The sequence below is a fragment of the Mytilus californianus genome, unplaced genomic scaffold, assembly GCF_021869535.1.
Source record: "Mytilus californianus isolate M0D057914Y unplaced genomic scaffold, xbMytCali1.0.p SCAF_2, whole genome shotgun sequence".
NCBI lineage: Eukaryota > Metazoa > Mollusca > Bivalvia > Mytilida > Mytilidae > Mytilus > Mytilus californianus.
Window position 1 is genome coordinate 3,713,113 of NW_026262668.1, and position 12,416 is coordinate 3,725,528.

The 12,416-nt window shown below is 29.8% G+C and overlaps 2 protein-coding genes across 2 annotated transcripts in view; one reads left to right on the forward strand and one right to left on the reverse strand.

The window, feature by feature from the left end:
- The window catches only part of LOC127729094 (tyramine beta-hydroxylase-like), a 45,918-nt gene continuing 33,502 nt past the window's right edge, over window positions 1-12,416 (forward strand). The window contains exon 1 of the mRNA XM_052236748.1: window positions 1-133. Coding sequence (XP_052092708.1) covers window positions 129-133 — 5 coding nt within the window. The 5' untranslated portion in view covers window positions 1-128. The remainder of the gene's footprint in view (window positions 134-12,416) is intronic.
- On the reverse strand, window positions 2,744-10,252 carry LOC127729097 (uncharacterized). The gene is made up of 4 exons (XM_052236755.1): window positions 9,646-10,252; window positions 7,841-8,037; window positions 6,632-6,935; window positions 2,744-5,005 (listed from the first exon to the last, which is right to left on the reverse strand). Exons 1-4 carry the CDS (start codon window positions 9,703-9,705, stop codon window positions 4,673-4,675), a joined length of 894 nt encoding a protein of 297 aa, XP_052092715.1. The 5' UTR covers window positions 9,706-10,252; the 3' UTR covers window positions 2,744-4,672.

Consider the following 12,416-nt stretch of genomic DNA (forward strand, 5'->3'; position numbering starts at 1 on the left):
CAATAAAAAAACCATTATAATCACATGGTTTGGATTTGTCGGTCCACTTTCCAACCCAAGTAAAATTTAAATGGGTTGTATATAAAGAGTTTTGTCAACGACCAGAGGAATATTGGAAGACTAGCATAATGAGGTAATAGTTTTAATCCAGTCTTATGTAGTTCAAGATTTTGTTCATAACTAGTATATTTCTTTTTTACATTTATTAGATAGAAATGGCGATTGGTTATAACAGACATGTATATATGTCTCTGATTGTAATAAATCGAGTACTGATCATTTTTTAAGACATTTAAAAATATAATGTGAAATTAAAGATGAGCAGTTTATTGTTCAATCGCACTAGTGGTCCAGAATTGTGATTTCTTTTGTAAACCTGACCAAGAGAATGAGATGTTTTGTCTTTGAAACATTTTAATCTGTTTTTACAGGGAAAACAAAATGAAAAATCGTTCTCGTATTTGATCAAATATAAGTTATCAAATGTTTTTATAAATATTTAAGAAACCAATCTGTTTTTTTATGAAGGAGAAAATATATAACCGAGAAAAGGTAAAATTTAGGAACTTCTTACAAGAATTCGAAAGTGTTCAATATGAACATAACTATGGTTTCAAGTTGTATCAAGTGTCGTAGTTTAGATAATTTTTGATGACTTAATTCACTTCTCCTTTTAAATAATTTAATCGTATTTTCAGTAGTTTAAAACTCGTAAATTCCTACAAACAAATAAAAAAAAATTATTGGTTGTTTCGGTTGCAACCACTCCTGTTAACCTAGAGTTTTAAATTTTAAAACACCTATTGTACAAGGAAAAATGAAAAACTTTTTTTGGCTTCTATGTAAGCGAATGATTATACATTTGGTCAGCAGCTTGATCATGTTTGGTTGTAGTGTGTCAGATATTTTACATTAGCTGTGCAACCGCTTTCTGTTTGCCGATAGTTTTACAACACTCATTTGATAAGGAAAATTTTCTTCATCGTTTTCTTGGCTTCAATGATTTAAGGGAATGATCAGGCATACTTTAGTATACATGTCACCTCAAACAATTGCATTGAGCAGCACAAGTCGAGACACGGTATTGGTCTTGTTTTGTCTAAGCGACATATTGCGAAACAAACATTTAACGCAAGAACAAAATTTGGCGGAAGAAAACAAATAAAATAATAATAATCAGAACAAATACAATAGGTCTTTCCACAGAAAAAATGGAAAGACCTAATAAACCATTAGTAGGGCCAACTTTCCTCGTATTTGTTTTTCTCGCCTGGTCAATATCTAGAAGTTGTTAAAAATAACTGGGTAATGAATTAAATAAGTGATTAATTGTTATTTATACTTTAATTTATTAACATAAAACCAAAATGATTTGACATACGTTGCTTTTCAAAACAATCGTGATGCAAGAATGTGAATATTGCATTTTTTGTAATCAAAAAGCATCTAAGGAAAACTTTAACCAAAATGTATGAATTTGTACCCAAAGTAAAGCATATAATTGCATCTAATGGATTTAGATTTTGATTTAAATTGAATTTTTAGCTGTCTTGTGGCATTTGTAGTAAGGTCTATGTCAAAATTTTGTAAAAAACCCAAACTATGTATATATGAAGCTGTGAACCTGAATTGTAGTTAGACTGAAGGATTTTCAAAAATGACACATACAAAACAATTAATGGAAATTTGGCCTTACCTCGTTTAGTTATTTTTTTTAGAAAAAGTAAAAAAATACCAAAGGAAAATCCGCACCAGAAGTTTTGTTTGTTTGTTTAACACAGTTTTAAAAGCGGGAGATTTGGCTAGCCACAAAACCAGGATCAACCCACCATTTTTTTTCTTAAAATGTCCTGTACCAAGTCAGGAAAATGGCCAATGTTATATTATAGTTCGTTTCTGTGTGTGTTACATTTTAATGTTGTGTTTCTGTTGTGTCGTAGTTCTCTTCTTATATTTGATGTTTTTCCCTCAGTTTTAGTTTGTAACCCGGATTTGTTTTTTTTTTTTCTCAATCGATTTATGAATTTCGAACAGCAGTATACTATTTTTGCCTTAATTTATTTAAGTGGTCTTGGTAATACCAGTTTTTCATTGGAGGAAACTGTACCACACTGCCTTTGTCAAGAAACTGAAAACTATCAAAGTCGAACACACCTCGCCACATGCAACATTTAAACAGGGACATTATCAGGGGTTACACAGGTAAAATAGCTACGGACGTATCACGGATGTGGTAATATACGTCCGTAAAACATCCGTAATACGGATGTATTACGGATGATACGGTTACGTCCGTAAAACGTCTGTAAAAATACATCCGTAAAACGTACGTGTAAAAACTGGTGTAAAACGGATTGTCCGTTTCACGGACGTTTCCTAAACATACGTATTACGGACGTTTCTGAAACATCCGTATTACGGCTGTATCATATTCAAAGATGTATTTTAAGAAAAAATGTATTCCATTATAACAAATCTATACGTCAACAGCATGCATAGTTAATTATGATTAGTTTTACAATAAATGAAAAGGTTTTGATTACTTTTATCATGCTTGAGATATATCTTGACACAAAAATGAGATGACTATGGTAAATAATGCTGAAACAGGTACACCAAGTGTAATATCAGGGCATGAAACACTCACTGGTAATTTTCCATGTGATTTAGAATTAAAACACATATATAGATCCATTCAAGTTGTTCACAGATTGTTTTTCTGTTGAAAAAACATAACACATAGTGGTATTAAACTTTTATACTGTTAAATTTTTGAAGCAATATTGATACACGGTAAACATCAGATAAATAAAATAATTATAAATTGTCTACAGATATAAGATTTATTTTTATATTTCGAATTTGTGTTAGTCAAAAAATGATATTATTGACAGCAATTATGTAATATTTGTGTTATACTTCAATACTTTTGCAACTGTTACCATGGTTTCAGTTTCTAGATTTATGAAATTTTCTGGCGATTCATGAAAACTATTTGCTTTATTATAATAAACATAAAATTTGATATATGTTTATAATCAAACACACATTCAATATCTGAGTACAGGTAATCTATTAATATTCATATTTGTTGAGAAATATTTGGATAAAAAGATTAAAAAATTATAATTTAAGCAGGATCAGCAATTTAATATCAAGACAAAACAATGTTACATCTAACCTGTATAGTGTGACTGTGAATAAATATTTGAAATACATGTTTTTAGATCCTGTTCCAATAAATAGCTTTTCCACAGTAAATTATTTCTAAAAGCCAATTGATGAAAATATTTAAATTTTGAATAATAATGAGGATCATGTCTTACAGGAGCCAAACAAGGGTCAAACTACAAAATATATGTCAGCAAGGTATATATCTTTGCAAATTAATTAATCATATTAACAAAAGCAAATTATGTAAACTTGTGCATACATTTGATTATCATGGGTTATACATTCTTGTAACTTTTGACACAAGAAAGTAATTCAGGATGTGACATTCACAAATTAACAGCTATGGTCAAATCCAAGTACAGTTTGTTAATTCGTATGTACCAAATTTTAAAATTTTACTCCAAACTTTTCACTGTTACTGAGTATGAATATGGAAAAGCAATTTATGCTTTTTAAAAAAATTATTAAAATAATACCATAACATTTTTTTCACAAAATTTGCATTAAAATAACAAATTTAAATAATTTCATAACCATTTTTTTAATAATTTTTCTCACGTACAATTCATTTTGTAAACCTTTTTAAACACCTCCTACATAACAAGATTCATTGCAGTCATAGCACCAGAAGATATTTCTAAACTTTTACAGACAATTGTTCCAACCACCACTGCCCCCTCAAAACTTTTCATACAAATCATGTTATGAAATTTGGAATACAAGGAATATCTTAACTAATACATAAATTTCTGTTCAAAATTTAAGGACAATAAGATAAAAAATTAAGCACATTAAGATGTGTATCCAAGTTTGTAATTTTTTAACCGATATGTTAAGTTTTTATCTTCAATTTGGTCATTTTATACAATTCTCTTAATGTGTGCATTTTAAAACAGGGTCCAAACCTGTTCAATTTAAACTAATAATATGTCACATATCTGGAAAATACTCATATTAAGTTAAGACACTTGAATACAAATTATGTTTATTGCTCAATCAAAGATAAAGAAGTACATTAGATAAGGCCTCAATGCAGTCCTTTTTGTAGCTTAAATTGTCACTTAGGAGTAAATTTCCTTTGGTTTTAGAACTAAAAAGTACAGTGTATATATAACATCAACAAAGAAGATATTTTGATTTTAAGCTTTTTTATAACAAATATTATATATTAATTAAACATTTAGTTTGTCCAACCCTGCACTCTATGTTTCCTAGGCCTAAATTAAGTTGAAATGCAACTGATTTTGTCAAATTTCACCAAACTCTTATTTTTTTGCGTATTTATAATTCAAAGTGTAAATTTACACCTTTTATAAGAAAAGCTCAATAAAAATATTAATTTATAACTTCTCTTCTTCCAAATTCATTATCTTGATGCAATTTTTGTCTTGAAACAATGATATTAATATTTGGTGTTAAACATTTTAAATTGGGGCCTTATGAAACATACTTCTTTTCAACAAGTCAAACATAACCTACTGTACATTTACATTATTGACTAAATGAAACTATATTTATTTAGAACATACACAGTATGATTTTTCTTGTGTTTCAAATGATTTGTTTTTCTTGTAATGTTTTCTTGTTCAATTCTTCCTTCATGCAATGACTTTGAAATGTTGCATGATCCTCTTTTGCAATCATGAAAAAAATTAACCCTTTTCTGTACATTTATAGAACTTAAAATATCAAAAACATTTTGCACATTGTACATGTCACAGTTACAATCCTTGGTGTTGACCTTCTCAGCTTTCTGCAATTTGACTATTAGTCTTGTGCTTCCTCTTTTTGGTGTTAAAATATACCCCTCTTGGAATATACCATAGCATTCCTGCAACAAAAATACAAAATTATCATAGTTGTCTTTGTTATTTCGTTGTTTGTTTGCTGTCTTATTGAAATATTTAACTAACAAGTTCTTTTATTGGTATAGTTCCTCTCTTTTGTTCTATTGGACAATTCAGTGTTCTTACATATCTTATGTTAATTATACTCACTAAACTTGTTAAAATTTGTGGGCAATTAATATACAAAATATGTACTATTGAATACTTGTAGGATAATATATAATTTATTTGTATAACCTAAATAAGGTAAGAAAAAAGTGAGGAGCCGGGGATATACTAAATACCATTTCCTTTTCATAAATAGTTCGTCTTCAATTTATATTGGGTTTGCATGTTAATTAAACACGAAGTTACATAATATTATTCCTATTTGATTCAATTATCTTCAAAATATGTCAAGCTGAAATTTGACTCCCCATAGTATCTTGCATACTCAGAATGTTTATCTTAAGTGTAACTTATATGAAGCCTATAGTCCAGTCAATCTAGCATAAATTTGACCCTAACCTTGAAGTAATTGCAACTGAAGATTTTTAAGTTTTAATCTTTAGCATTATACCCCAAATATACAAAGAAAAAACTAACTTTAGGAAAACTAAGAATCACAAGTTTAAAATTCCTATGGAGATTTGTATTGAAATGGGAGATAACTCTGCAAATAAAGCAGAAATATCAATAAAATTGATACAAAATTATAACTTTACCGCTTTTATTCTTTAGAGTATAACAAACAACTCTAAAGGTGTTTTCATATCTTTTATCCAGCTGCAACCTAGATTTAATAATTCGTTAGTTGACCATTTATTAGATTTTTCAACATGTCAAGGTAAAGAATCTCAAATTTGATAAAAATAACGAAGCATCTATTCTTCTTTTTATGGTTTAAAGTATCTTGAAACAAGGTAGATGCTGAACAAATATAATTTACAGATATAAACAATACCAAATATTCACATTATTTTTTTCAAAATGGTCACAAAACCATAAATTTGCAATTCCTTTAATGAAAAATGTGCAAAAAAAAATAAAAATATGCATAACACTTTGGTATTGTCACATTTCATGAGCTAAAGATTTTATAATGTAGTCAAACAAGAACTTATAACCCCATCAAAGTATCATACTTTACATGAATTTTAAGAAAATCAACCAGAAACTGGTTTAAAAAAAAGACTCATTTTTGCGGAGTTATCTCCCTTTCCAATGTTAATTTCCATAGGAAATTAAAAATGCTGATTTTGAGTTTTCATCAAGTAAGATTTTATTGGACTTTTTTATGTGTATAATTAGGGCTTAATGCTATAGATTAGAACTAACACATTTTCTGTTGCAATTAGTTTGAGGTTCAAACTTGGTTTGAATGGACTACTGGTACATAATCATACAACAGTCAACATGTTGGTACAGTCAGGAATTTCTTTAAGGTTGTTATTTATATAGGCTTAGATATATATATTTTACATAAATATAAGAGATGTGGTATGATTACTTGAAAAGAAAAAAAAATAAACAACTCAGAAAAATAAATTGTTAGTTTTTTACAATTCATTAACAGAAGATGTTTAAATGAATCTTTATTAATGATCATACGGTATTATGTTTGCACCTACATTTTCATTCTCATTTATGTATTGCACCCAATCGCCACTTTGAGCAAGCTCATTTTCTTGGGTGGTCACACCACTTCCTCTCTTCAGGGTATACTGGCTGATGTTAGCATCAATATTTAGTGAAAGAGTGGCACTCAATATTACATCCTCATTTTGGGATTCCTCCAAAACATGTCCATGTTTTCCTCTTTTTAATAATGAAATTTTTCCTGCGACCCGTTGAGTCTGGTGACCCAACCCAAAATACTTTCTTACTTCTGGGGAGGATAATCCAAAGTTGATCACATTTGGTGATGCAGTTTTCCTATGAATGAAAATCCACAAAATGATATGCTGAATAGTAAAAATCTTCAATTACAGTTTCAAGTCGATTAATTATATACAATTATTAATGAGTTATTATAGGATTAAACGCCTTCACTCAAAAATTAATAATATGTTTGTGAGTGACTTGGTCCTGATTTTATACACCAATAAATTCCTTTAAAAAAGCATTTAATCCTTATAATTCTTTTAAATTGGAGATAAGGAATTTATTTTTCCACACTCATAACCTCTATCACAAGTAAATTGTGTATTTGTGTCATTGAATTAGCCTGGCGCATGAATATATTTGTTGGTTAACGCAAAATATGTACTCCATGAAATTTGCTATCTGGTAAAAAAATAAACTACAAAAACTCTTATTGTCATTCAATGAATGTTTTGTGTTTATTATTTAATTTAAACGATTGACGCGCTGTGAAAATAAATATTTTTAATGTCGGCAGCTGGATTGTGTTATAATAGCCGCCATCTTGTTTACATTGGTTACAAAACGAAATTCTCAGTTGAATAGAAAGAGAATTATATGATGTAATAAGCCCAAGTCAATAACCTTGCCTAAGAAAACAACGATAAACATATTACCCATGGTGTTTCAAATTCAAGACTGTTTCTTCCAGTTGCCTGTCTGTGCCAAACTGTTTCATGGTTTGTATGACCCCCAAAAAAAATTTGACCCTTTTCCCTCAACATATTCAACTAAAATGATCTATAATTTTCTGTCTGACCGAATAAATTTAGTCTTACATTTTGTCAGTCAGACACAGTTTAGGATACACCGCAGGAGTGACTGTATATGCTTGTTACCACTTTACAGATTCAATTTGGATTTTACTTATAAATAAAGGAATTTTACTTTCCTCTTCCTTAAATTTTATTACTCACCATGTCTCATGGTCCTCAAAATACCCTCCAGTCATAATATGCTTAGCAACATAGTGCTTTGCAAATTTAATGCTGGTGTCTCTTGATCTCGCTTTCTGGTTCTGTAAAAATATTATATTGCGAATTGTACCGTGATTTTTTTCAAAAGCGTCCTCTAGAAAAGACTGTGGTGGACCATGGCGCTGTATATCCTCAACCTAAAATCAAATCACATCTTAAAAATAATGTGTAGTTTTAAGACAAGTCTGGCAGTATTCCTGAAAAATTTCTGAAACCACCAACCAGATGCTCTTTCTTTAGAAATTATTGTTATATCAGGCTAAAATAAAATTTTCTTATAGCACCTATAATAAACAGCTGCGCCATGAGCGCATGATACGCCCGTCGTCTTGTGTGTGAATTTTTATGCAATAAGCATAAATAGTTTCTGACATACGGCGTGACATGCGAAAACCCCCTTTTTTTTTTTACAAAAAACTCAATATCTCTAAAATAAAATTTTGAATCAAAACCAAAAGTATACAGATCTTTAGATTAATATAACTAAGAAGTGTGTAAAATTTTTAACAATAATCATAAATCATTTTTGAGATACGGCGCGACATGTGAAAAACCCCTCCCCCTTTTTTTTACAAAATACTCAATAACTCAAAAATAAAATTTTGAATCATCACCAAAAAGTATACAGATCTTAAGGTTAATATAACTAAGAAGTGTGTAAAGTTCTAAGCAATAATCATAAACTGTTTTTGAGATACGGCGCGACATGTGAAAAACCCCTCCCCCTTTTTTTAACAAAATACTCAATAACTCAAAAATAAAATTTTGAATCATCACCAAAAAGTATACAGATCTTAAGATTAATATAACTAAGAAGTGTGTAAAGTTTTAAGCAAAAATCATAAATTGTTTTTGAGATACGGTGCGACATGTGAAAAAAAACACAAACCTGTTTTAGTTACTAAGTCCCGTAACTCAAAAAGTTTTAATCTTATTTTCACCAAAAAGTATACAGATCGTTTGACCATCATAAGAAACAACTATTTTAAGTTTCATGAAATTTGGATAAGTCATTCTCAAGTTACGGTGCGACATGTTTACGCCGGACAGACAGACGGACAGACGGACAGACAGACGGACGGACGCCGGACATTTGTATAACATAATACGTCCCGTCAAAAATTTGACGGGCGTATAAAAATTATACAAGCCTGGGCTGGTGGGCATGTGGCCAAACTTGAAAACTGAACATGGAATTCAAAGTTTTCAGTGGCTATTTCAGTTATGGAAAATAAGTTGTACTCTTGTAACTACATTTTATAGCTATACATGTAACCATAATATAGCCTGTCACAGTTTATAAACAATATTAGTACAACTTTTGAAATATATCAACTTTTTTGTATTCAGAATTTTTGAAGGGCTTGGATGTTACTTTTACATCTAATTTTTATATCTGATTACACTTAGAAATAGATGTTTTTTTTCAATAAAGAAAAAATAATATAAAGTGTATATGTTTTCTTTTCTATTTTTTTGTGTTGCATGATGACTGTGTCATTGATTTATATACCATATCTCCTTTCATTAATAAATATGTCATATATATAACAGGCCAGTTTGGTCTACAAAAGACTTGTCAGGGACACTTGAAATTTTTTTTAATAAAAGCATGAAGCATTGAGTACCAAACATTCTGAAAGGATTTTCTAAATACAGCTAAGGTTATCTATTTCTGACCTTATTATTTACACATTACATATTTTTCAATTAGGATTTCTTTCTTTTCCATATCTGAAACCTACCACATGCAACAGAAGATGTGTTTTAGCCTTTTTCTTCAGTTCAGGTGCATGTTGATGCATAAGCTGATGATATGCTCTGATGTCTTCTCTCAGATCTTGAATATCTGTCTTTGTAAAATTGGCCTGGTTTAAGGTTTTCTGAATTTAAAAAAAACATTATTAAGTATCATGTATATGAATTGTTATCTTTGTGTAAGATCATAAAAGACCTAAATTTAGACTCTTTGAGACAGTTCATACAAATGCCTTGAATACCTCAAATTACTGACAGGTGTTAGTCGTTACAATACAAGTCAAGTCTTAAATCATGTTTCCTTCTACTGGATATTTAAGAGAAGATTTTGCCATTCTTATGGAGGAATTATACCTTCTTCAATGGACTTGTGAAAAGTATAGACTTATTAAAGAAATCTTTTGTATTGGGTCTGAATTAGACCAGTGGAGCTGTATTTGCTCCACACATTTAGACTGTTATCTTTACTTAACTAAATTAATATTTTGGCTTCATCGTTTATATGTAAATTTCTGTAGAATATTTAATAAAGTATGTGAACATCTGTATTTGGTCTCATTTGCCAGAGCTCAGTCCCAGTGGAACAAACCTTTGTCCGGCGTTCAATCGACACGAGGGGACGGTGTCGCATAACCATCGAACCCTCCTGTTACACTACCCTACATTGATGGTCATTAAATTTATGTGTAAATCGAGTTGAGATGACCAATGATAATCTGCTTATCAATATGTTACTTATGACAACTATGTTAATGTCATTGACAGGCATGTGTGCCCTTAGTTTCTAGAGATAATTTTCATATCACTCTACTGTGCTGAGTAAGAAAATCATCAGTCAGTAAGATTAAAGGTAAATTTCGTAAAATAGCGATAATTCTTAATATTTTATAGGTAAAATAGATAAAAAATTGTTAATCAAGAATTGAAATAAAACCCTTACTCAAAATATCCATATTATTAGCCAAAAAGGATAGAGCAAATACCGATTTCTAAATCCTTTGTTTATAACAGTGCCAAACAGTAAACATGTTAATGTTATTTTTCAATAATTTTCCTTCATACCTTTGCAAGGTAGGACACCATGCGTATACACTTTCCAGCTACTCCTGCATAACTCATGTTGAGAGGTGCAAGCTGTAACTGAAAAACAAAAATTAATTAGCATGAAATTTATCATTGCTTAATTTTACAGTTATGGTAGTTATTTTTTTGTTGTTGACCTATATAATATAAACAAAACTATGCTTTTTTGTGTTGGATTTTCCCAAGTCAGGAGCCAATAATTAATTAGTTTTTGGTCTGTCATGTTTTAAGTAAATAGTTGTATTGTAAATTACACCCTCAGTTTCCTAATTTGAATTGTTTTACTTTCTCATATCAGGACCTTTATAGCTGATTATACAATATAGGTTTTCTCATTGTTAAAGGCTGTACTGAGGCCTATATAACTTCTACTTCTTTTTAACTCTGTTGGATAGTTGTTTCATTCAGCAACCATAACACATTTCCTCATCTTTACACTAATCTTATATTCAGGATCTATTTTTGGAATAACTTACAAATATTCCTGAAAAAATCAACCTCAATTACAAGCTCATTCAAAAAAAGATTTAAAAAATTACTTGTTGGAACATAAAGAAGCATAATAAATGCATAATAATTTCCACACACTTACTATATATATATATATATGTAAGCCTCAAATCTATGTCTAGCCTCAAATCTATGTCTTTTCTGCAAATCTATGTCCTTTTTAATATTGCGTCATAGACGTTCCAAATTTATGTCCTTTATTGTCTCAGATCTATGTCTTTTATTGTCTCAAATCTATGCCCTGTATTGTCTCCAATCTATGTCCTTTATTAACTCAAATTTATGGCCATTTTTGTCTCAAATTTATGTCCTTAATCGAAATTTAGAGACGTAAGACAGTTACATCGACGTCCCTATCACCCACAGAGTCAAGGACGCATAGAACGCTTCAATAGAACACTGACAGAATAACAGTAACTAAGAATTACGATACTCTAATTATAAATATATAAACATTACAAAGAATTCTATAGTAAATATCTCTTTTCAAGATAATGGAAAACCAATCTTTCTGAAAGGTGTTGATGTTTGTGTTTGTTTCTTAGAGACGAAGTAATAAATAGATACCCCTCCTCGATTTAAATGACTTTTTTAATCATAAAAGTAGGTACAATATCATTACATCAATTATATGAATTGCTTGGATATTTCAGTGACCCCAACATATATTTGTCACACTCTAAGGCTTCTCCTTTTTGTACGAACCCACTCAAAATGTACAGGATCCCTTATAATTTAACTATCCGAATGAAAGTTCATCTTATGGGTAATTGTGTTTTTCACTGTTGTTTAGTTGCTGTCTTGTGGACAAATATCTGAAATCTTCGTTTAATCATCAATAGTAATGGCTTTATTTTTGAGTAATTCCAAATATCCCAGTTGTTTTAAAAAAATTGCAATTTTATTATAGATGTGGTAATTGAATATTTAAATTCCAAATGAATGTTAAAAATATTTAAGTTATCACACTGATTTATATACAGAGATCAAATTTCCATATCCGTGGATGGATGGATGGATTTTTAATGTCCGGTGGCAAATTAAATGTACATTCAGGACGAGAACAGTTTAATGCGATATGAATACGAACTCTATATTCGTGGACGTGTAAAGTTATATAAAAAAGATTTTAATTAATATAGTCAACAGAAAAATAAATTTCATT